General features: G+C 35.4%; 1 protein-coding gene across 2 annotated transcripts in view; it reads left to right on the forward strand.

Moving 5' to 3' along the window:
* Nucleotides 1-23,544, forward strand: part of LOC132145700 (retinoic acid receptor beta-like) — a 266,819-nt gene extending 243,275 nt beyond the window's left edge. For both annotated transcript variants that reach the window (XM_059556909.1, XM_059556911.1), the window contains 4 exons: nucleotides 8,748-8,924; nucleotides 20,031-20,235; nucleotides 21,783-21,941; nucleotides 22,697-23,544. In XM_059556909.1, coding sequence (XP_059412892.1) covers nucleotides 8,748-8,924; nucleotides 20,031-20,235; nucleotides 21,783-21,941; nucleotides 22,697-22,911 — 756 coding nt within the window. In that variant the 3' untranslated portion in view covers nucleotides 22,912-23,544. The remainder of the gene's footprint in view (nucleotides 1-8,747; nucleotides 8,925-20,030; nucleotides 20,236-21,782; nucleotides 21,942-22,696) is intronic.
* Nucleotides 23,545-24,168: the final 624 nt, after the last annotated feature.

Here is a 24,168-nt window from a genome sequence, read left to right on the forward strand (position 1 = left end):
TGAGCTGTGAAAGGTTCACAGCAGCAGTGGATTTTGGGTAATCATGGTTTGTGTTCACATACACAAACACTCATCTTTTAATAACAGGCTGTGTCTTGTTCTGAATGCCGGTGTGGCTTTCATTGTTGATTTCATTCTCAGGAAAGGTCACTATTTGTGCTAGAGTTCCAATACTTTTCTATTAGCTGTGATTCTTATTAAATTTTAATTTAGGATTGTTTTGTAATAAATCAGTTGAAAGTCAGTGCAAAAATGTTTACTTACTAGCTGTAATCCCTGAACACATTATTTACTGTAGCTCAACTAGTAGAGTATGGCTCTGCCAACACCGAAGTCATGGGTTCGATTCCTAACACACATAGTGACAAAACATGTATCTTCAGAGCGCTGTTCTTAGTGCACTAATTGTAATATAATATATGTGACCCTGGAGTACGTAAGTCATAAGTTGCATGGTTATATTTGTAGCAATAGCCAACAATATATTGTATATTGTACTGTGTTTATATATATATATATATATATATATATATATATATATTTTTTTTTTTTTTTTTTTATGGCAAAAATCATTAGGATATTAAGTAAAGATCACATTGCATTAATAACAAAATAAGAACTAAAGGCAGCAACAATTTGAATGATACTTTGGAAATACTTTACAATAAGGTTTCATTAGTTAACATTAACTATTTTAGTTAAAATAAACTAAGAATGGACTATACTTCTACAGCATTTAACATTATTAATCTTAGTTAATATTAATTTCAACATTTATTTATGCATTATTAAAACCAAGTTGTGTTTGTAAACATAAGTTAAAGCATTGTGAACTAACATGAACAACTGTATTTTTATTAACTAATGTTAACAAAGATTAAAAAATACTGTAGCTAATAAATGTTCATGTTTTTGTTCATGTTAGTAGTAAAAAACAAATGGGTAAACAAAATAAATAAATAAAATAATATGTTTATCTGAAAGTATAACAGTGCAAACAGGTTTTCTGTAAGGGTTAGGTTTAGGGGATAGGAAATATCAAGTGGTTACTATAAAGGTAATAGAAGTATATGGAAAGTGTCCACAATTCACAGAAATACACACACACATATCTGCTACTTTAGTCCGATACTGTATGTTGAGAGCATATAAAAACAAAAAGTCATGAAGTAATGGTGGCCAATTTATGATAAATATACACCAAAGTGGCTTGGCACTCAGCCGTTTACTTGTCTTGTGAATTCTGAATGACAGAAAACTCTTGACATAAATCACAGACTTCAGTAATACAGCTACTGCAAACTCACAGAATGAGACACAGCTACACTGACTCTGAAGAGCCATGCAAAAATGCAAGGGATGCCTTAGCAGCAGCCGATCAACTATCTGCAAAAATAAGATTCCTCTGAAAGAAATAAGGAGACAGTTCCAGTAAAGATATATCTTCAAGTAAGCATTAACCCTAACACTAACATTGCATGGGAATAAGAATGGGGAGAAAATCTCTATCCATTTTTGGAACGCATACCTGAATGAAACCCAGACCTCTGACTGACAATGTTCTCTAAAAATGAACATATTTTCTGAGAAAGAGCTGCAGAAGAGACTGCGTGCCTGATTCCAGAGAATTTTCAGGTGGTATCCTAACTGCAGGGTATAAATTGGGTGAAGTGAGCCACTTTTTGTTAAATGTGGAGTTGAAATATCCAGATGTTCTTTTCTTTAGTACCTTTGTTAATTTTAAGGTCCAGCTATAATATTTTCATTTGAATTAAGTTCATATAATGTGAAATTTGGAAGGTACAGTATTTACCAATAAACATTCTGAGATCATGCACTCCAGGTAAATGTATATATAATAAATATATACACTGCCGTCCAAAATTTTGAAACCAGTAAATTTAGTAAAGTTTTTTAAAGTATTTTCTTCTCATCTTTTATTTAAAATAAAAACCTTTTGTAACAATATACACTACAGTTCAAAAGTTTGGGGTCAGTATTTTTTTTTTTCGTTCTTTTTTTTTTTTTTAAATGAGTGAAAACTTTTATTCAGCATAGATAGGCTGAAAAACAAAAAGTAATAGTAAGGACTTATATTGTTAGAAAATATTCCTATTTTGAATAAATGCTTTTCTTTTAAACTTTTTATTCATCAAAAAAAAAGCATGAAAAAAAAATCACAGGTTCCTAAAAAATTTAAAGCAGCACTACATTTTTAATATTGATAATAAATGTTACACTTACCACTGGAGTAATGATGCTGAAAAATCAGCTTTACATTACAGGAATAAATTACATTTTAAAGTATATTAAAATAGAAAATAAGAATACTTTTTATCCAATAAATACAGCACTGATAAGCAGAAGAGACTTCTTTAAAAAAAAAAAAATTGTACTGATCCTAAACTTGTAACAAATAGGATAACAATATTGTATTTTTTGTTTGTTTGTTTGTGTTTTTTTTTATTATTATTAAAATCATGCCAATAAAGCAATTTTGCATTGGATGCTCCCTTTCATGTGTCTTTTTTAAATACAGATTCAACTTCATTTATATATATCCACCATATGAAATAAATAAATAAAATAAATTTGCATTTTAATCCATGTTAATTGCAGTAAGTACTATTGTCAGAATAATATTTGTTTTACATTTAGTGAGCAAGCTTATAAATTAAAAATGAAAATCTGAACATGAAAGTACTAGCTACCCCCTTTCATGATGAGGCAGTCCTTCTCTGAGGTGTAGCATCAGCAAAAACTCTTTTATAACTTAAAAATTGTTCCTTTTTTATTAAACGTCATTGATATGCTCTGAAAGTGAGCACATTAATATCAAGCTTAAATGGCCCCCTTTCAATCTGCCTACTTCCCAAGGGTCTGATACTGTGGCTATATCATAATGTATATGTTATGTTATGTTAAGAATCTTCCCTCTGCTAGTTGAAACAACTATGGTTCTGGTTTAGTGCTTGCAATCTTTGACTGATGACATAGACAAAAAAAATCCTATAGACTTACAATGAAGTAGAGGTACCCAATCAGAACTCTATAGCAGTGGAATAAGGGCCACGTAGAATACTTCAGCAACCATGTATCAATGTCTTGACAACATCCCGGAATGGTGGTGATGTGTTTTGTGCGGTCCAGCACCACTCTTATGAAAATAGGAGAAACACGGGCTCTGAGGCTATACCGTGGACTTACCTCTACATATGGAACATATTCCTCTACCAGTTCTCAAGGATTCAGCCACCGCCATTCTTACTTTATGAAAATGTGTGCAGGTCCCCTACCCTCTTGATGGAGGCCAGTGTAACCAGGAACAGAGTCTACACTGAAAGAAACTGATTGCAAAGGCTCAAATGGGACCCACTGTAGTGCTTCAAGCACCAGAGACAGGTCCCAAGAATGTCGAGGGAGGCAGAGGAGGGTTCAACCTTCTGTCCTCCCTAAGGAACCTGGTGACCAGGCTGTGCTTCCCCACTGTTTTCCCCTCCATGGGGCCATGGTTAGCAGAAATAGCAAGGATGTAAACTTTAAGGGTGGAGGGAGACAGCCTTCGCTCCAACCTTTGCTGCAAGAAGGAGAGCACAGCTCTGATTGGATATCTTTGGTAGTCCTCTCGACGAGAGGAACACCACTCGACGAACACCACTCGACGAACAGGTTCCACTTCAAGGCATAAGTGTGTCTCGTAGACAGTGCCCACGCTGAAGTGATGGTGGCCATTACCTCTTGGGGTAGGTCACCTAGAACCTCCGTGTCCTGTCCAGGGACCAGACATGAAGTTTCCAGAGGCCTGGATGAGGGTGCCACAAGGTGCCCCGTCTCTGAGTCAGTGGATCCTTCCTCAAAGAAGTGGGCCAGTAGGGTTCCACAAGCAGAACCTGCTCCTCATCTTCCCTGACTTTGCACAGTCTCTCAGTCAGGGAGCAAAACAGCCGGCAGTGAGTGGTTTCTGAAGAGTCAAACAGGTCTACCTGAGCGACCCTGAAACGTCTCCAGATCTGCTGGACCATCTGGGGATGAAATCTCCATTCTTCTGGGAGTGCAGCTTGTGACAGCTTGTGTTGGATCGCCTCATTCTGCTTCTGTGCAGCAGAGAACTGCTAGGCGAAGCTCTCGACTGTGTTGCCAAAGATGTCGGTCTGGGACACAGGGGCATTAAGGACTTCTGTCAGGAAGATAGCTAGATTGTGGCAGAGGCAATGGAACTCCATCCGTTTCAAGTGAATGGAGCCTGGTCCGCAACTCCAAGATGGTCATCTTCCCGCAATGGGAACATGACTCTTCCACAAATGGCACTTCAGCCTGCTTAATGCCCAGGCATGTGAGGCAGTGATCACCCAGCACCAGGTAACGACCAGATCCAGAAACACATGGGTGAAATTTTTAAAAAGACACACTTTAAAAAGACATTCACCCATTAATGCTCTTATAGTTGTGCTGAAGCACACAGGGGAGAGGGCCACCGCAACGCAACAGGGGGAAGTGCGGCCTGTAGTTTACACCCTCTCAACAAAGGTTGACCGACCCAATGTCGCACCTCAACACCTACACAGTGAAGCTTCTTTAAGAGTGCTGACTCATTCAACACGCACAAAGACTTGTCAGGAACAGAACGATAACACTTGTTGGTTCCGAAGCAAAAAGCTGATTATGCATTGCACTGGCTGCCTACTTATACTGATCAGTGGCAGCTGGATGCAATAATTGCATGCCAATGGGCATTGGCTCATTTATTAGTTTACACTCAAAGTAGATTGGTCTCTCTGGCGAGATTCCCAATTTGCTAGTCACCAACGTGATGTCGAGAGTGACCAACTGAAAGGGAAAGTAATTTCGCAGCAACAAAATTTTATGAAAAAAAAAAAAGTTAATATAAAGCCCTGTGTATGTTAGCTTAGGAAGTCACTTCTGCTGGCATGATTTTCTGTCATTTTGCATTGATAAAAGCTAAAAAAAAATATTTCTTTCCTTGTCTCCCTAACTCCAAAAAAAGCACAGATATGCCACGCTTAACAGTGATGTTTGTCTGAACAGCAGCGAGGGGTGTTTAAACATGGCTTTAATCTGGATCAGGACTAATTATCCTCGCTCTCGGCCTGAGAGAAGTTCCTCATTATTACACACGATTGGTTCCCGACAAGCTTTTATTAAGCAACAGAAAAGAAGCAGCGCTCTCTCAGATTAGGTTGAAGCTCCAATTATGCCGTAAAATATTCAAATCCCATCCTTCAGTGATTGAGGAGTTCACAGGCGGGTGAGAGAGATAGCTGCGCTTCGGTCCTACAATGAATAATGCTTTATTGACAGTGATGGTTATGGGAAATGACCCTGGCAGCTTGAAAGATCAAATAAAACAGTGCTGATATGTGGCCTTCGGTTCAAGGAGGTGGTTTTGAGATATTAGCTGCATAGGCAGCATGTGCTCTTTTACATCATTGTTAGCACTGTTTGTGTGATCGATGCAGATGTGCTCATTCTAACATCGGCAGCTTATTTTTTTAATATCGCAAGTTGTCTAATTTGTTAGGATAAATGTAGCTAAATTAAATTAGAATTCCCTGGCCACTTCCTTGTTTGGCTCTATTGAATTATGACCGTGTGGTAATTGACTGAGATTGGAAGGAAAATCAAACAGCGTCGTCTTTGCCCCAGGGAGAAAAAAGACAAGTAGGTTTAATATCAAAGTCTGGCCGCTTGTCTTTCTGTGGTTAGTTTGCCAATAATTGGTGAGGTCTCTCAGCAAAATGTGCCACCACTCTCTTAGAGTGATTTAATGGCAGCTGTGATATGCTTCACTCTGAAGCAGAGATCATATTTACTGATCTGAGCCCAAGACAATAGATCCACACAGAGCATCTCACAGCCTGCGGCTTTCAGTCTCTTTGATGAATAAGGCTAGTGACAGAATCGAACCTGGGGCCAGCGGGAATGATCTTGGCTATTTCTTTTTGGGATATCTCAGAACTGAGAGAAAGCAATATTTTTAAACATCATAAGATTTTTCAAATCTATTTAGAATGTTAGTTTATGTGCAGTTTTATATGGTATGTAGTCAGCATTTTGATTATATGTTTGGTTGAATCTCACAAAAAAATAGTTCCAAAATCTAAAGATAAAATGTTTATCATACTATACTAAATATAATATAATATAAATATACTCATATTTAATGTACTATATATGATTCAAAATATATTTAAAATATATTTGTTCTACCAATATCTTTCTTTTTTGGTCTTTTTTTTATATCCCCTCATACGACTAAAAAGTGTTTTGGGTTTAAAAAACACAATTTGTCACAAATCCGGTCTTATGAACTTCCGTTCACTCACCACCAGAGGTCACCCACATGGACTACATTGACTGTCACAATACACAGACTGTTACACTATACCCTGGACTACATTTCCCATCATCCATTGCACTGATTTAACACAGTTGTAACCAATCACACACTCATCTGAAAGCTATTACACACACAGGTCCCTGTGATTTTGCCAAGTATGTCTTTTGTTGATCCTGGATCAACATTATTATAAAAAAATATAGACTTAACCCAATCCCTGCCCCTAAACCTAACCCTAATCATAATTTATTCCTAAAATCAGTGGGAAATGATAGCTGATTAACAAGGGTGTAGAAGCACCTAACCCTGATTTTAAGCCTAAAACAGATATTTCCTGAAAAGTTGTTCCAGGATCAATAAGGTTGTTGTACTTGGTGAAATCACGCTCACCTATAGACGGTTTCAACGGCAACAACATAAACAAACGTTACTTTGCATGCGCGACTCAATAACAACAGCCAAGTCCCTCTAGAGTAGATATTTTTTGATAAACAAACAAAATATGTTTGCCGCGTGGATCAGGCGGACTTAATGAAAATGCAAATTCATTCTTTGCCAGCAGGAGATGTTTTAAAGCATAGACATAAAGGGCGAGAAATAGAGGTTTCCCCAGTAACAGCTGTAAACAAAGCAGAGCTGGTATGCTCATACGCTGCTTTATCAGGCATATAACATGCAAGTCTTCCTTCAGAAATACAGCGATATAAAAACACCTGTGCCTCGTTTTGATATTTAAACATATAAATGTAAGGAATTATTATTATTAAACGTGCAGTACATAACGTTACTCATGTTTATTCAACGAAGCCTTTTTGAAAATCGATCCGTTTTAAAATTGTGGCGAGTCTCCAAAAATAAATAAATGTATGGGAAACACATCCCGCAGCACATCCACCTGACCCCAACTTCAGTGTTCTCATCACCTTGACTTTAACTGCGTTTGTAGAAGGCACCGCAGCCAGACCGATATACACAACACAGACCGGAAGTTAACTTAGGTCCAGGCGCGTGCGCCCGATGAAACCGTCTATACACACAATATAACACCCACCCAGATTCTGCTTAAGTTGCTTAGTATTGTCTTATTGTCTTCCTGTGTTAAGATTTTTGCCTGTGTTTTCGGATTACTCTTTTTGTCTTGCTGTTTCATGGATTATTGCTGTGTACTAGGGGTTGAACGACTAGTGATTTTTTTAAAGTCGACTTTTATGTGATGAAAGTCGACATCAAGCTTAAAGCGTCATGGCAGACCACTGAAGTCGACTAGTCGATGACTAATCGATTAGTCGGTGCAACCCCTACTGTGTACCTGGATTATCTGTCTTTGCCTTGCTCTGTTGGATATTGTTCACAGGCGATCAACCCACGCCTGTTTACTGGACTGCTCTTGTGTTTTGCCCGTACCATGCCTATTTGCTGGTGTTTCGACCATGCCCGTGTTTGTGACCACATCTTTAATAAAACCTTTGCAAATGGATCTGCGTATCCCTCATCTCGTCTGCTCCGTTACACAATGAAAGTGCTATATAAATGCCTCATTCATTCATTTTTTTTTTAAATATAAATGTATATATTTTTTTATAAATGTTGTGCTATGTATTACAGTCCAAGAATATATATTTACATATGTCACATTTGAAGAAAAACTTGCTTATTTATTGTCTGTAACATGCAAAAACATATTACACGTATGAAATAAAATTCAATTGAAATAATATTCCTCCCACATTTGCATTTACTCTAGGCTTCTATAAGATTGGAAATGTTTTTTTTTATTGCCCCTGAAATACATTTAGCTTTAGGGTTGAAACTAAATATTCAAACAAAATATTGTGTATTTTAAAAATATGTTCAATTGAGCTTCACTATTTTCCATATTAAAATACAAATACAAAAAAATCCTCCTCACCACAATTGTCCTTAATTGTCATTTAATTAAAGGGGGGGTTTTTTTCGTACTGTAACAATTGTAATGAAAACATTGCAAGCAATAACTGTTTATGTGGCCATATAGAATACAAGAGCATTATAACTCTCTCTCTCTCTCTCTCTTTCTGTTGATGTTACTGCTGTGTGAACACGGGAGGTCTGGAGGAGTGAGACTGCTGATCTGAAACAGATGGGCTGTTTAATGTAAACTCTTGGAAAACAAACATATTAGCATCAGCTGCTCTCAAAGCAGATCCTCCTCAGAGTCAGTCATGCCTCACTCATTCTGTAACTCATGTTAGAGTATTAAGTATTTGTTAGAGTAGAGTATTTTTTGAGTATTTTAGGTTTTAGCCAAAGACACTGACTATCACAACCCATAAACATGTATGTTTTGAAGTGATGCATATTCAGACAGAAGATTTAGTTTTAACTCTGTTGCTGTTTGTGTCGTCTGTAGAACTCCAGTGCGGATCAACGCATTCGTCTGGATCTGGGTCTCTGGGACAAGTTCAGTGAACTGGCCACTAAGTGCATTATTAAAATCGTGGAGTTTGCCAAACGAGTTCCTGGTTTCACTGGACTCACTATCGCTGATCAGATCACACTGCTTAAAGCCGCCTGCCTCGACATATTGGTAGGTGCATGTGTGTGTGTTTGTGTGTATGTGCTTGACTATCATGGAACCATACAGTTTTATAGAGCATAAAACAGAACTTGACTGTTTAGATTAAATATAATACATATTAAATACTGTATTTACCTTTTAAGTATTATTTTATGACCTTTTTTGTACTTTTTTAACTAGTTTGATTGTTTAAATATACTGGTAAACTGGTAACACTTTATAATAACTTTCATTAATAAATAACAAACATTATATAATGTTTAATTAATCATTACTTAAAATATATTCACATATCTAAATATTTGAGACAATGTGTTTGCTAATGAACTCATTGACTTATGATTAACAGATCATTATTTAATATAAATTGAAATGCTTACAAATGTCATTAAACTTTCAGTTCATATTTCAATTTATGCATTTGTTTTTAAATCTTCAAATTAAAATTAAGCATTTTTATCACGATAAAACCATTGTTAATTTTGGTAAGGGTTGTGATGTCCACATGTTTTTTTTTTTTTGAAGAAATTAAAGAGGCTGTAGCATTTCTATAGCAAAAAGGTGGCGAAAAATAAAATAATTAGGTGGATATTTGAATTAAATGTTTGGTCAATATTAAACAAGGATTTGATCGTCCTGTAAGTGTAACAACAGCAATTACCAGGCCATTGGTGCCCTTTGAAGGCATTTGTAATAATGGTTTTTATTAATATATAATTTATTTTCATATTTTTTTTATTTTGTATTACATTATTTAACAGTGTTATTCAATAAAACCATATGATTATTATTAATTAACCAATCATTATTGCATAATTGTTTTTATATAATACATTTTAGGTCATGAGAACTAGAATATTAATTTAGATGGGTTGTTGTTGGTGGTAAAATTACTACCGACATTTTAATATATAAATTTTGAGCAACTGGGATGTTGCCCCCCTACGCAAACTGCGTACTCTGCGTATAGGGAGCGGTGGTACTGTTAACAAACATTATATATGTGATGCTTAACAGATCATTAGTTGGTTTACAAATGTCATTAAATATTCAATGCGTTTTAAAAATCTACGAATGATTTTTACAGAAATTACACAATATTTACAAGCTTATTTATTAATGTACTTTTGAATACAAACTATTCATGTTAATATAGATTCATTAGCTCATAATCACGGTCTGTTAAGGTTATATATTTGGTCTTTGTTTGCTGTGTGGACTTCTACTAGTTGTACTAAATGTTTATAAACATTTACTAATCATTAGTAGCTTTATGAGCAGTCATTTTGATGGTGAAAAGTTTCCCAAATTACCAGAATTCACCCTATTTTCACATCTTCACAGACCATTTATTAATCATTTGTTCTTTTTTTAGTACCCAATCTAAATTGGAGACTATTCATAATTTGTAAATGTTTGTAAACATTTACAAAAAGATTTTTAGTATCTTTATAGGCACTGGACTTTAAGCTACTTTACCAAAATATGTGTAAAGGGTGGTTAGTTAAGTTTAGCTAAATGCTTGGTGAAGACATATCACACATTGTTATGTGGGTGTACAACATGATTTTATCACCTCAACACTTATATTAGTATACTGTACTATATTAGTATTCTGTCATTAAAAATAATATTATTTGAATCATACATCAACGGCAAGGGAGAAAAAACTTCATTTATCAAAACAATGTAATATAAACAGATTGAATCGTATAGTAATCAAATTGACCCCTTACCCAACCTTGAACATAGCCATATCACCAAACCTGTCCCTAACCTTCCCACATCACACCTCAACAGCAGCAAAGGTGTTGTGCATTTACACAAGCTTTTAATCATTGCCTAACATCTGTTAAAATCGTTTGAAGATTTGTAAGATTGGCATGATCATATGAATTAGAAGTTTAATGACATTTGTAAGCATTTTAATTTACATGAAATGTTAATTATCAGGTAATGTTTAACACATGCATTAGTAAACATTAACAAGCACATTGTTAACAAATACACATTTATTCACATATATGTGAATATATGTGAATTAATGATCCATTAAGCATTACATAATGTTTGTTAATCATTTTTTTAATGAAAGTTATTATAAAGAGTCACAGAACTATTGTACAGAACTTGGTAGTGTCATCTAACGCGGGGTTTTTTCAACTTCTAGACCTTTTCTGTCTTGAGTACATATTACTTATAAGAACTGCACATATGCAATGCTTGAGACAACAGTGACCTCTATCGTCAAATCTTGTGAATATCTCCAGGCTTACCTAAATGGCCATAAGATTAACTGTCCAATCAAAGACCTCTTTTTGCAGAATCAATTTACATAGTATTGCTGAATATGCCTGTTCATGTGTGACTCAAAAACTGTGCAAATAAATAAATAAATAAATAAAAACATGCTTCCTTTTTTGAAAGACAGCTTGCGGTCAAAAACTGCTTTACTTCAAAGACAGCAACATACTGCAAGTAAAACTCTACAGGTGCCGGTCATTTAATTAGAATATCATCAAAAAGTTTATTTATTTCACTAATTCCATTCGAAATGTGAAACTTGTATATTATATTAATTCATTACACACAGACTGATACTGATATTTGATTTCAAATGTTTATTTCTTTTAATTTTGATGATTATAACTGACAACTAAGGAAGATCCCAAATTCAGTATCTTTACATTTGAATATAACTTAAGACCAATACAAAAAAGGATTTTTAGAAATCTTGGCCAACTGAAAAGTATGAGCATGAAAAGTATGAGCATGTACAGCACTCAATACTTAGTTGGGGCTCCTTTTGCCTGAATTACTGCAGCAATGCGGCGTGGCATGGAGTCGATCAGTCTGTGGAACTGCTCAGGTGTTATGAGAGCCCAGGTTGCTCTGATAGTGGCCTTCAGCTCTTCTGCATTGTTGGGTCTGGCATATCGCATCTTCCTGTTCACAATACCCCACAGATTTTCTATGGGGATAAGGTCAGGGCGAATTTGCTGGCCAATTAAGAACAGGGATACCATGGTCCTTAAACCAGGTACTGGTAGCTTTGGCACTGTGTGCAGGTGCCAAGTCATGTTGGAAAAGGAAATCTGCATCTATATAAAGTTGGTCCGCAGCAGGAAGCATGAAGTGCTCTAAAACTTCCTAGTATATGGCTGCGTTGACCTTGGACCTCAGAAAGCACAGTAAACCAACACCAGCAGATGACATAGCACCCCAAAACATCACTGACTGTGGAAACTTTACACTGGACCTCAAGCAACTTGTATTGTGTGCATCTCATCTCTTCCTCCAGACTCTGGGACCCTGATTTCCAAAGGAAATGCAACATTTACTTTCATCAGAGAACATAACTTTGGACCACTCAGCAGCAGTCCAGTCCTTTTTGAAGCAAGACGCTTCTGACGCTGTCTGTTTTTCAAGAGTGGCTTGACACAAGGAATGCGACAGCTGAAACCCATGTCTTGCATACGTCTGTGTGTAGTGGTTCTTGAAGCACTGACTCCAGCTGCAGTCCACTCTTTGTGAATCTCCCCCACATTTTTAAATGGGTTTTGTTTCACAATCCTCTCCAGGGTGCGGTTATCCCTATTGCTTGTACACTTTTTTTCTTGCACATCTTTTCCTTCCCTTCGCCTCTCCTATTAATGTGCTTGAACACAGAGCTCTGTGAACAGCCAGCCTCTTTAGAAATGACCTTATGTGTCTTGCCCTCCTTGTGCAAGGTGTCAATGGTCATCTTTTGGACAACTGTCAAGTCAGCAGTCTTCCCCATGATTGTGTAGCCTACAGAACTAGACTGAGAGACCATTTAAAGGCTTTGCAGGTGTTTTGAGTTAAAGGGATAGTTCACTCTCATATTAAATTTTGGGTAACACTTTAGAATACTGTTTCTTACTTACTACATAACTAATAAGGAATTCTTGAAGAACTAACAGGTGATTATTCATTAACACTTAACTCACTACTGTTAACTACTAAGAATGATGTGTTAACTAATCAGTATGTAATATAATTGTATGATTGTGTTAAATAACAGTTAGTTAATCAGTAACTAATATATTCTGTGATACCTCCTGAAGAACTACGATTAATTATCTACTAGTTAGGGTTCAAGAAAAATAACTATGAAGTAACTACTAATGAACAGTTATACATAAATAATCACTATAATAATCAGGCTGTGTCCGACAAATCAAGTACTTGAGTAAAAGTACAGATACCCCAATAAAATATTACTCCAGTAAAAATAAAAAGTAGGCCTATTCATTTTCAAAATTACTTGAGTAAAAGGACAAGTACAAAGTACTACTACAGTAGCAACTTTGTTACAGCCCACTTATTAGCTTATAATGGAAATGAAATATGGATTTTGTTTGCTTCTAAATGTTTTGGATTATGAAATGTTTGTTAAATTAGTTAAAATGTGGGCAGTATACATGTATACAGTATACAAATATGCTGTATTAAGAAATGTTCTCATCTGAAATAAACACATTTTAGTCAAAATGATGTAGTTTATTTTTATTTACTAATTATTTACTAATCACTTTAGAATTCTGTTTCAGGTTCTAAGTAAGTCCTGCAAAATTATCTGATAAATCTTTATTAATTACTAATGGGTTCCCTATGTTTTCACTTTAGGATACTGTTTCAGGTTCTAAGTACTTCCTACAGAATTATCTGATAATTCTTTATTAATTACTAATGAGTTCTCAGCATTTTCACTTTAGAATAGGCCTAATGTTTCAGGTTCAAAATAAGTCCTGCAGAATTATTTGATAATTAATTATTAAATACTAATGGGTTCCCTATGTTTTCACTTTAGAATACTGTTTCAGATTCTAAGTAATACTTCAAGAATTATCTGATAATTCTTTATTAATTACTAATGGGTTCCCAACATTTTCACTTTAGAATAGGCTTAATGTTTCAGGTTCAAAATAAGTCCTGCATAATTATTTGATAATTAATTATTAATTACTAATGGGTTCCCTATGTTTTCACTTTAGAATAGGCTTAATGTTTCAGGTTCAAAATAAGTCCTGCAGAATTATTTGATAATTAATTATTAATTACTAATGGGTTCCCTATGTTTTCATTTTAGAATACTGTTTCAGATTCTAAGTAATACTTCAAGAATTATCTGATAATTCTTTATTAATTACTAATGGGTTCCCAACATTTTCACTTTAGAATAGGCTTAATGTTTCAGGTTCAAAATAAGTCCTGCATAATTATTTGATAATTAATTATTAATTACTAATGGGTTCCCTATGTTTTCACTTTAGAATAGGCTTAATGTTTCAGGTTCAAAATAAGTCCTGCAGAATTATTTGATAATTAATTATTAATTACTAATGGGTTCCCTATGTTTTCACTTTAGAATACTGTTTCAGGTTCTAAGTAATTCCTACAGAATTATCTGATAATTCTTTATTAATTACTAATGAGTTCTCAGCATTTTCACTTTAGAATAGGCCTAATGTTTCAGGTTCAAAATAAGTCCTGCAGAATTATTTGTTCATTAATTATTAATTACTAATGGGTTCCCAACATTTTCACTTTAGAATAGGCCTAATGTTTCAGGTTCAAAATAAGTCCTGCAGAATTATTTGATAATTAATTATTAATTACTAATGGGTTCCCTATGTTTTCACTTTAGGATACTGTTTCAGGTTCTAAGTAATTCCTACAGAATTATCTGATAATTCTTTATTAATTACTAATGAGTTCTCAGCATTTTCACTTTAGAATAGGCCTAATGTTTCAGGTTCAAAATAAGTCCTGCAGAATTATTTGTTCATTAATTATTAAATACTAATGGGTTCCCTATGTTTTCTCTTTAGAATACTGTTTCAGATTCTAAGTAATACTTCAAGAATTATCTGATAATTCTTTATTAATTACTAATGGGTTCTCAACATTTTCACTTTAGAATAGGCCTAATTTTTCAGGTTCAAAATAAGTCCTGCAGAATTATTTGATAATTAATTATTAATTACTAATGGGTTCCCTATGTTTGCACTTTAGAATAGGCTTAATGTTTCAGGTTCAAAATATGTCCCGCAGAATTATTTTATAATTCTTTATTAATTACAAATTGGATACCTGTATTATCACTTTTCCTCAGGCTTTGCCTTACATAAAGAAATTGAATAAATAATAATGTATATAAAATATAAAAACTAAGGTAAGTTGGAAGCTGATTTCTTACAAAACACACTCACAAAACAATTCACTACATAGGCAAAACCTCTATAAAATGTATTGCATTTATTAATATTGCATTTTCATACTACTACTATTATTGCTAATAACATTTTATGAAAGGGTCACAATTCAACGTAATTGTGTAAAACTGTTCATTAGTAGTTACTTCATAGTTATTTTTCTTGAACCCTAACTAATAGATAATTAATAGTACTTCTTCAGGAGGTATGACAGAATACATTAGTTATTGATTAGCTAACTGTTACTTAACACAATCATACAATTATATTACATACTGATTAATTAACACATCTTCCTTAGTAGTTAACAGTAGTGAGTTAAGTATTAATGAATAATCATCTGTTAGTTCTTCAATAATTCATTATAAGTTATGTAGTAAGTAAGAAACAGTATTCTAAAGTGTTACCAAATTTTGATATGTTTTAGCTTACCTCAAGGACATCCAAGATGTAGGTTTCTTTGTTTCCTCAGTATTTCCCATTTTGATATTTTTAGGTCCAACCGTTCTTGTCTGTGACTCACATAATGGATGTCTATGGTCACCACCTCAAAGAGCATGCACAGAGGAGTCAAAATTAAACAATTCCCCATCATAAGTGCACATTGATGACCTAAGACACGAAACGAGCAGATTGTGTAAGAAAACGAACAGTATTTATATCTTTTTTACCTTTTGTACACAACCACGTCCAACTGATCTGAGTTCGCGAGTGCTTCCCGATGTGACGTGCGCGCTCTGGCTTTAGTCTGTGCAAGCGCGGAAAGCCCCGGATGTGATGTCTCGCGCATGCACATCACTCATTGTTTACCACACGCTACGCTTTCAATCTGCACTCTCTGAAATATAATGCAGTAATTGTAATAAATTAATGTTTATAATGCACCCTATAATCGTTGCGTTTATAATAAAAATACAACACATTACTCACTCTATTGACAGCGTGCCATTGGGTCCCTCTGACATTGGACTTCGCCTCCAGTTTATACGTGGCAAACTGAACACAACGTGCAAAACGCTGCGTCTCAACAGCGGAGAAAAATCAGGATCTTCAGTCAGGCAGGCGTGTGATGTGATACTGTCAACGTCCTCGTCGTAATCTTATAGTTGTTCCATTCGTGACAACAGATATGCTCTCCACTTCTGTAGGCATCTCACAACACTTGCTACTAAAACACCACCAATTTTGAAGAGATCTCTGTCTCTGAGGCTTGAAGACATGCTGCTGCAGCGGATCGCTCCTGAGTACTTGGTCTGTGTATTCTGTTTCAAATAAATATGGTTGTGAAAAAAATTCAACGTTGTCTATGGATATATTGAAATCGTCTTCCATTGCAATTTCCTGTACGTTTAAATATGTTTAGATCTTCACAGTGAAAGGTAATACTTCCGAAATCTGTGTAAACCATAGGCAGTAAGTGTAAACAATGAGTGATGTACACGCACGAGAGATCGCTTCCGGCGGTTTCCGCGCTTGCGCAGACTAAGCCAGAGAGCGCGCGCGCGCGCGCACTCAGATCAGTTGGATGTGGTTGTGTACAAGAGGTAAAAACGATATAAATACTGTTCGTTTTCTTACACAATCCGCTTGTTTCGTGTCTTAGGTCATCAATGTGTACTTACGATGGGGAATTGTTTAATTTTGACTCCTCTGTGCATGCTCTTTGAGGTGGTGACCATAGACATCCATTATGTGAGTCACAGACAAGAACGGTTGGACCTAAAAATATCAAAATGGGAAATACTGAGGAAACAGAGAAACCTACATCTTGGATGTCCTTGAGGTAAGCTAAACCATACCAAAATTTAATATGAGAGTGAACTATCCCTTTAATTAGCTGATTAGAGTGTGGCACCAGGTGTCTTCAATATTGAACCTTTTCACAATATTCTAATTTCCTGAGATAATGAATTTGGGATTTTCCTTAGTTGTCAGTTATAATCATCAAAATTAAAAGAAATAAACATTTGAAATATATCAGTATGTGTGTAACGAATGAATATAATATACAGATTTCCCTTTTTGATTGGAATTAGTGAAATAAATCAACTTTTTGACGATATTCTAATTATGTGACCAGCACCTGTTTAGGCTATATTAAGAATAGTTTACTGTTACACCTTGGAACCACAATCCTTTTTCAATAGATGATAGTGATGCAGATGTTGTACTTCCTATTTATTAATTTATTCAGCTGTTTAGCACCTCATATCTTCGCAAAACGATCAGGATTTCCTTCAGTTACTGCAATGAAAACAAAAATCGACACTCGATGAGCAGGAGATGTTTATCTACACACAATTAGTCCCCACATGTGACATAAAACATTTTTATTATTAGTATTATTATTATTGGAAATAGTTTGATGTACTAGGAAAACATAGTGCTCACATGAACACTGCAGTTTTGCCATTCTTGTCTCTTGTATCATTCACGCTATCTTTCTCACACAGTACATTGCAACGCATATACAACAACATACTCTAAAAAATTCAAACTAAATATTTGTTTTACTTTTATTTTTATTTATTTATTTGATAAGTAGCCATGCGATAACTGTTTTGGAAATGAAACAGACTGAACACATATCTTTATATATTGTTTTATAAATATGTTTGGTGCATAAAACCTTGACTGACATTATAGATGAACATCAGTGAAAAACAAACTTATAGAGCATGACCCCTTTAAAGACAGTAAAGTCTTATACTTTGTCTGTCTGCCTGTCTCTCTCAAACACACACACTGTTTCCAGTTTCAAAGGTCAAAGTGTGTGTCCTGTGATAGCAACTCACCATTATGCTATATATCACTTGTGTTGAGGAGGTGGATCAAACGCGCCTCTGTGTGTGTGTGTGTGTGTGTGTGTGTAGTGTATAGAGAGATGGTAGCCTGCTGTCAGCAGCAGTCATGTTTTATTCTGTTTCATCCTTTTGACAGTGCACCAATCACTGTCAGCAAGCCACAGTTTGTGCTGTAGAAAACACACACATACCATCTACTCTCTTATTATACATATACACACACGCAGAAGTACATTTTATTGCTCAGGTATTGTTTCACAGCTGAAGTGATTTAGTTCTCAGTTATGTTTCTTGTAACTTTATGTTCTCGTAAAATTCCCTTAAAAGAAAAAGAGTCAATTGTTTGAGTTCATATTGAGATCTCTGACTTTTACAGAGTTTTGACATTGTTGAGACTCTGTGAGGTTGTCATGTCTTGTAAGTGCTGCACTACATCACATCTGTTTTTTCCATGCTAAACTTAGCAATAAACATACTGATAATGACACACCATAACAATATTTAATCAACACAATCAAAGTCATTTTTATGATGCAAATCAAGAAGTGAATTACTCACCCACAGACATCTGTTGGACAGTATTGTAGTTACCGTATTTTTCGGACTATAAGTCACACCTGAGTATAAGTCGCAGGACCAGCCAAACTATAAAAAAAAAATGCGACTTATAGTCCGGAAAATACGGTAAATGCACAGTGTCAGATGCACAAACAATATATGTTTAGTAAATCTCACTGGAAGTGGATGATTAAGCATTCTATCCTCCAAAAAGTATGTAAATTAAATACAGTCATAAATGTAAGTCCAAAGCACTGCATCATCATGTTCATCTAACTTTTCTTTTATTCATTAGGTCCATTTTTTTTTTTAAATGGAGAAAATCCATTAATACCACGCAACAAGCAAGCAGTATTATTTATCCACAACATTTATTCACCACAAAATCACTGATTCATGTGCAAATGCTTTCCATTTTAATATTGTAAGGAGCACAAGATTTGGGCAGATTGTGGCATGATATTTGTTTAAATAAAATATGGAAAATAAAACAGACTTTTATCTAATGAATTAATTAATTGAAGAAATAATCAACAAAGTATGTCATGAACAGTTTGCATCTGAAAGTGGAAGTACTACAGATTTACTGTATTTCCAATAGCACCAAACTGCATCGCCAAGAGCATGTTACAGTTTTTTTAAAACTTTACACACAAATCCAAGAATTATACACACAAAGTGCAAAATGAAGCACTTGCATTCAAAATATCACAAACAAATCTCAAAAGCAAACACCTTTACTATAATATTAATTCCTGCTAGATTTGTGTGTTACATGGAGAATTGTGTGCTGTTTTGCAAAAAGTGTTTTAAGAAATTGAAATTGAGTCAAAGGCTAAGAATAAGTGTATGTTTTTGCGGATCTGGTGTGTGGTTCTGCTGTTTGAGTGTCAGCTTTCAGAAACTGTGTGACAAGTAAAGATTTGTGTGTAAGCAGTTAATAAACTGCTTAGTAAATATAATTTTTGATTCAAAATGCACTAAACCTGCACTAAAGTACATTAGTCAAATCAGCTCATTCTTCCATTACACTTGCAAAGGCTTTCACCCAACAAACAATCTTAACACAACAAACCTAAAAACACTAACAACAGGTCGTTTTATACAGTGTTTTCTTTTGTAAAAATGTCATTACTTAACAAGAATAATGCTCTCTACTGTTCATAATTCACTGCCGTATGTTTTACATGGTGGACCATTACAGTACAAAATTATTCCTAAGTTTTCCCCTTTTTGGATAGATGAAAATGAAAATGAGTGTGTAAACATGCAATTCATCCAGCCATGGATCCCATTTTTTATTTTTAGTCCCAGTGGCCATTTCTTTTCATCACAAACATTTCCATCTCTTATACCCATGTCTATATAAACACTTTCAGCTTTCAGTGTCTCAGAAAGGTGATGCTCATCTCGGGTCAGTTTTTTTCCAAGTTACTTGTCATACAGAGAAGTGAAGCTGATCTATAATAGGCAGTCTGGTCTATCGTTACAGTGATTTGATGCTTACTCTCTAGATACTGCGTATCTGCACACGTTACACCCCCGACCAGGACACAATGACGTTCTCTGACGGTCTCACGCTGAACCGCACACAGATGCACAACGCTGGCTTCGGCCCGCTGACAGACCTGGTGTTCACCTTCGCCAACCAGCTCCTGCCCATCGAGATGGACGACACGGAGACGGGACTGCTGTCTGCTATCTGCCTCATCTCCGGAGGTGGGCGGCACCTGCACACACACCAGAACAGATCATCAATATATCAAAATATCGTATCATGTGGGGGGGGGGGGGGTAATAGTAGTAGCAATTATTATAAACTCAATTCATCTGAAATGAGAGGAATTTGGAGGATGAGGAAGATGACAAATAGCAATAATAATATTAGTAGTAATAGTAGCAATAATAACAATATTAACAATTAGCTCATTTCATGAGGATGCCTATTATACTGTATATGTCACCATGTTTTTTGCTTTCCACTGGCACCTGTGTCTTTTGCAGCTTCTCATACGTAACGTAGTCACAAGGTGCTAGTTAAAAATAAACAAATGTTTCTACAAACAAAGTTTCATCTGCAGATAGATCCTTGTTTGGGGATCTGTGCCTTTGTGCATACGGACATCTGACTGCTAGGTAGTGATCAAGTTTTTCAGCAATAGTGTGCACCCTCAATTTACATAGAAAAGAAGGTCAAGGAAAAATCTCTATACAAGTTCTTTGTGCATTTTTCTTTTTTTTCTGCTTGTTACTTTGCACTTTTTATATTTTTTTATATTGTTTTTTGCAGCAATTTTATATTTAGTTTTTTTCCCTTGCTGTAGGCTACTGAAGCCAAAGACTATAGAGATACCAAAGTCCCTTTAAGTCAAGTCACATCACTCCACAGAAATCTTTGAAACGCCTCTCCGGCTCTCTCTGCATGCAAGTACAGCCCCTCTATCTTTGAATGGAGAAACATTAAAGTCTCCCAAACTGTTAACTAAGCTTACGGTTAAAATGACTAGCAACCGGGACTTTTAACGGCAGCTGCAGTGACGCACTGACTTTACTGATTAGCGACTGGCTTCCTGCGATTGAGTGGCCATATTAAGCATTGCATTTTTCCCCATTCAAAACTATATGAGTGACACATTCACGTTCAAAGACAGTTCACTCCTATATTTATGAATGGGGTAAACTGCAATGCTCAATATGGTGAAATAGTCCTGCCTTCTAAATGAAAGATTCCGTCGTTGATTGATGAAGTCAGTGCGTCACTGCAGCAGCCGTTATAATCTCCAGCTCCCATAGAAAACTGAGGCTAGAGCAGCCGCTGTGCATCCGCAGAAAATAAGCTTTTAAAATGCTATTTGAGCACATGAAACAAGATTCATGGGGCATTTCATTTCAGATTTTGTTGCTGATTTGAAATATATAATTTAATTGTTGAGTTCATAGGGCAGTTTTTGAGATTTCAGGATTCCCCCATTCATTTAGATAGGACTCGGTCTTGTTCGTGCTGCCTGGAGGCATTGCATACATGGCTACCGAGTGAATAGACTTTCCTTGAAAGAGACTTTGACTTAAAACCATACCGAAACCATCATGCTTGTGTACTGTTGTGTACACCCCAAGCATACGTGATAGCACTGCCCTCCTGTGGTCATCATTTACAGGGTTCATATTCTGTTCAACAGCACTCTGAGGGATGATGGGCTGCTTGTGATTTCTTATTATTTTATAATGTCTCTGGTCATATGCTGCATATCTGGCTGTCTCTGTAGATCGTCAGGATTTGGAAGAGCCTTCAAAAGTGGACCAGCTCCAGGAACCCCTGCTAGAGACTCTGAAAATCTACGTGCGAAAGCGCAGACCCAGCAAGCCACACATGTTCCCCAAGACCCTGATGAAGATCACAGACCTGCGCAGTATCAGCGCTAAAGGTCAGCATGAACACTGAATCTTCATTAGGTCAACACTGAGGCGTAGCAGGTGTAGTAACTTCAGGATCTTTAGTGACTGCTGAACTTTCAAAGTACTATAACTGGCATAGACCAGCATCCCTCGAATCCTAAGATGTTTTAAAAAAATGTTTATAAATTAAATGTTAAATTTGATGTTTATAAATTATAATATATATGAGTAAATAATCTTTTTATTGATGTATGGTTTGTTAGGATAGGACAATATATGGCTGAGATACAAAAATTTGAAAATCTGTAATCTGAGGGTTCAAAAAAATCGAAATATTGAGAAAATTGCGTTTAAAGTTATCCAAATTAAGTTCTTAGCAATGCATATTACTAATCAAAAAATAAGTTTTGATATATTTACAAAATATCTTCATGGAAAATGATCTTTTCTTCACATGCTAATGATTTTTGACCTAAAAGAAAAATGTATAATTTTGACCCATACAATATTGTTGGCTACTAATATACCTGTGCATCTTATGACTGATTTTGTGCTCCAGGGTCACAAATGAAAAAGCCTCCTTGGCACCTGCTTGAATTCTATTTGCTAACATTTTTTTAAAACTAATATTACTGCAAAACAGGATTGCACACAAAATTGCAGGGATCCTACATAAATACATGTTAGAGAATGATATTTCAATAAAAAAAAAAAATAAATAAAAAAAGCAAATGAGGTGTCTACAGCAAAAACAGATGGAGCTCACAGTGAGTGTTTCCTGCAGGTGCAGAGCGAGTGATCTCTCTGAAGATGGAGATCCCTGGATCAATGCCTCCCCTCATCCAGGAGATGCTGGAGAACTCGGAGGGTCAGGACGGGCAGAGCTCCTCAGAGCGGAGCGGCTCGGGCAAAAACAGCAGCAGCTCCACGGAGCCCAAGGCCCCGGCCCCCTCCCCGGAGCCCACAGACCGGGCCACCTCCTCCAGCGAGGAGCCCTAGAGCCCAAGCGGCTCATGAAACCTCAGACTGAATGACTGGACCTCTCCAGTGAGCTGGATTTCTTCTTTAAGGACAGACAATGGCTGGTGTATAATCAAAACAGCTTGGAAGAATCACACACACTCTGCAGTTTGTATGTGTGTGTGTGTGTGTCCTATATGCCCACCTGTGACAGATGTGAAGCTCCTCAGGTCTCCTGTATTATGGATTTCTTCATGTGCATGATAAGCTGTTACTTTTACTGATTGATTTCCACACTTTCTCTTTCATTCAAGCTGATGCATTCATTGTACATATCATTGTATGTTTCTATGATGCATTTGTTGGTGCTTTTTACATTGTCTAACATGCTCATTTATAGAGGAGCTGAAGTCCTTTAAAATACGCTTATTTAGAATGTTTTTGCATATAGGCTGTATGGAACTCTAATATTTAACATTGGTTTGTATATTTAAAGCTGTTTCCATTCAGATTTTTTTTTAAATCAATCTCTATTTTCACTTCTCTTTTTAGGCTGTGGTGATCAGCAATCGATTTTAGGTCTTCATTCGGAAGAAGGCTTTGGTAATTGACTTCAACCATTCTCTGTCATACTCACCCTCATGTGGCTCTAAAACTGTATGCTCAGTTGTCAAACTCAATATATATATATATATATATATATATATATATATATATATATATATATATATATATATATATATATATATACAGTACAGACCAAAAGTTTGGAAACATTACTATTTTTTATGTTTTTGAAAGAAGTTTCTTGTGCTCATCAAGTCTGCATTTATTTGATCAAAAATATAGAACAAAACAGTAATATTGTGAAATATTATTACAACTTAAAATAATAGTTTTCTATTTGAATATACTTTAAAAAAAAAAATCATTTATTCCTGTGATGCAAAGCTGAATTTTCAGCATCATTCCTCCAGCCTTCAGTGTCACATGTAACATCAGTCTATCACATGATCATTTAGAAATCATTCTAATATTCTGATTTATTATGAGTGTTGGAAACAGTTCTGCTGTCTAATATATTTGATCAATAAAAGGTTTTAAAAAACTGCATTTATTCAAAATAATAAAAAATTCTAATAATATATATTCTAATAATATATTTTCTTTACTTTCACTTTTTATCAATTTAACACATCCTTGCTGAATAAAAGTATTGATTTTATTTATTTTTAAAAAGAACGAAAAAAAAATTACTGACCACAAATTACTGACCAGTAGTGTATATTGTTATTA

This window comes from Carassius carassius, chromosome 8 (assembly GCF_963082965.1).
Source record: "Carassius carassius chromosome 8, fCarCar2.1, whole genome shotgun sequence".
Taxonomy (NCBI): domain Eukaryota; kingdom Metazoa; phylum Chordata; class Actinopteri; order Cypriniformes; family Cyprinidae; genus Carassius; species Carassius carassius.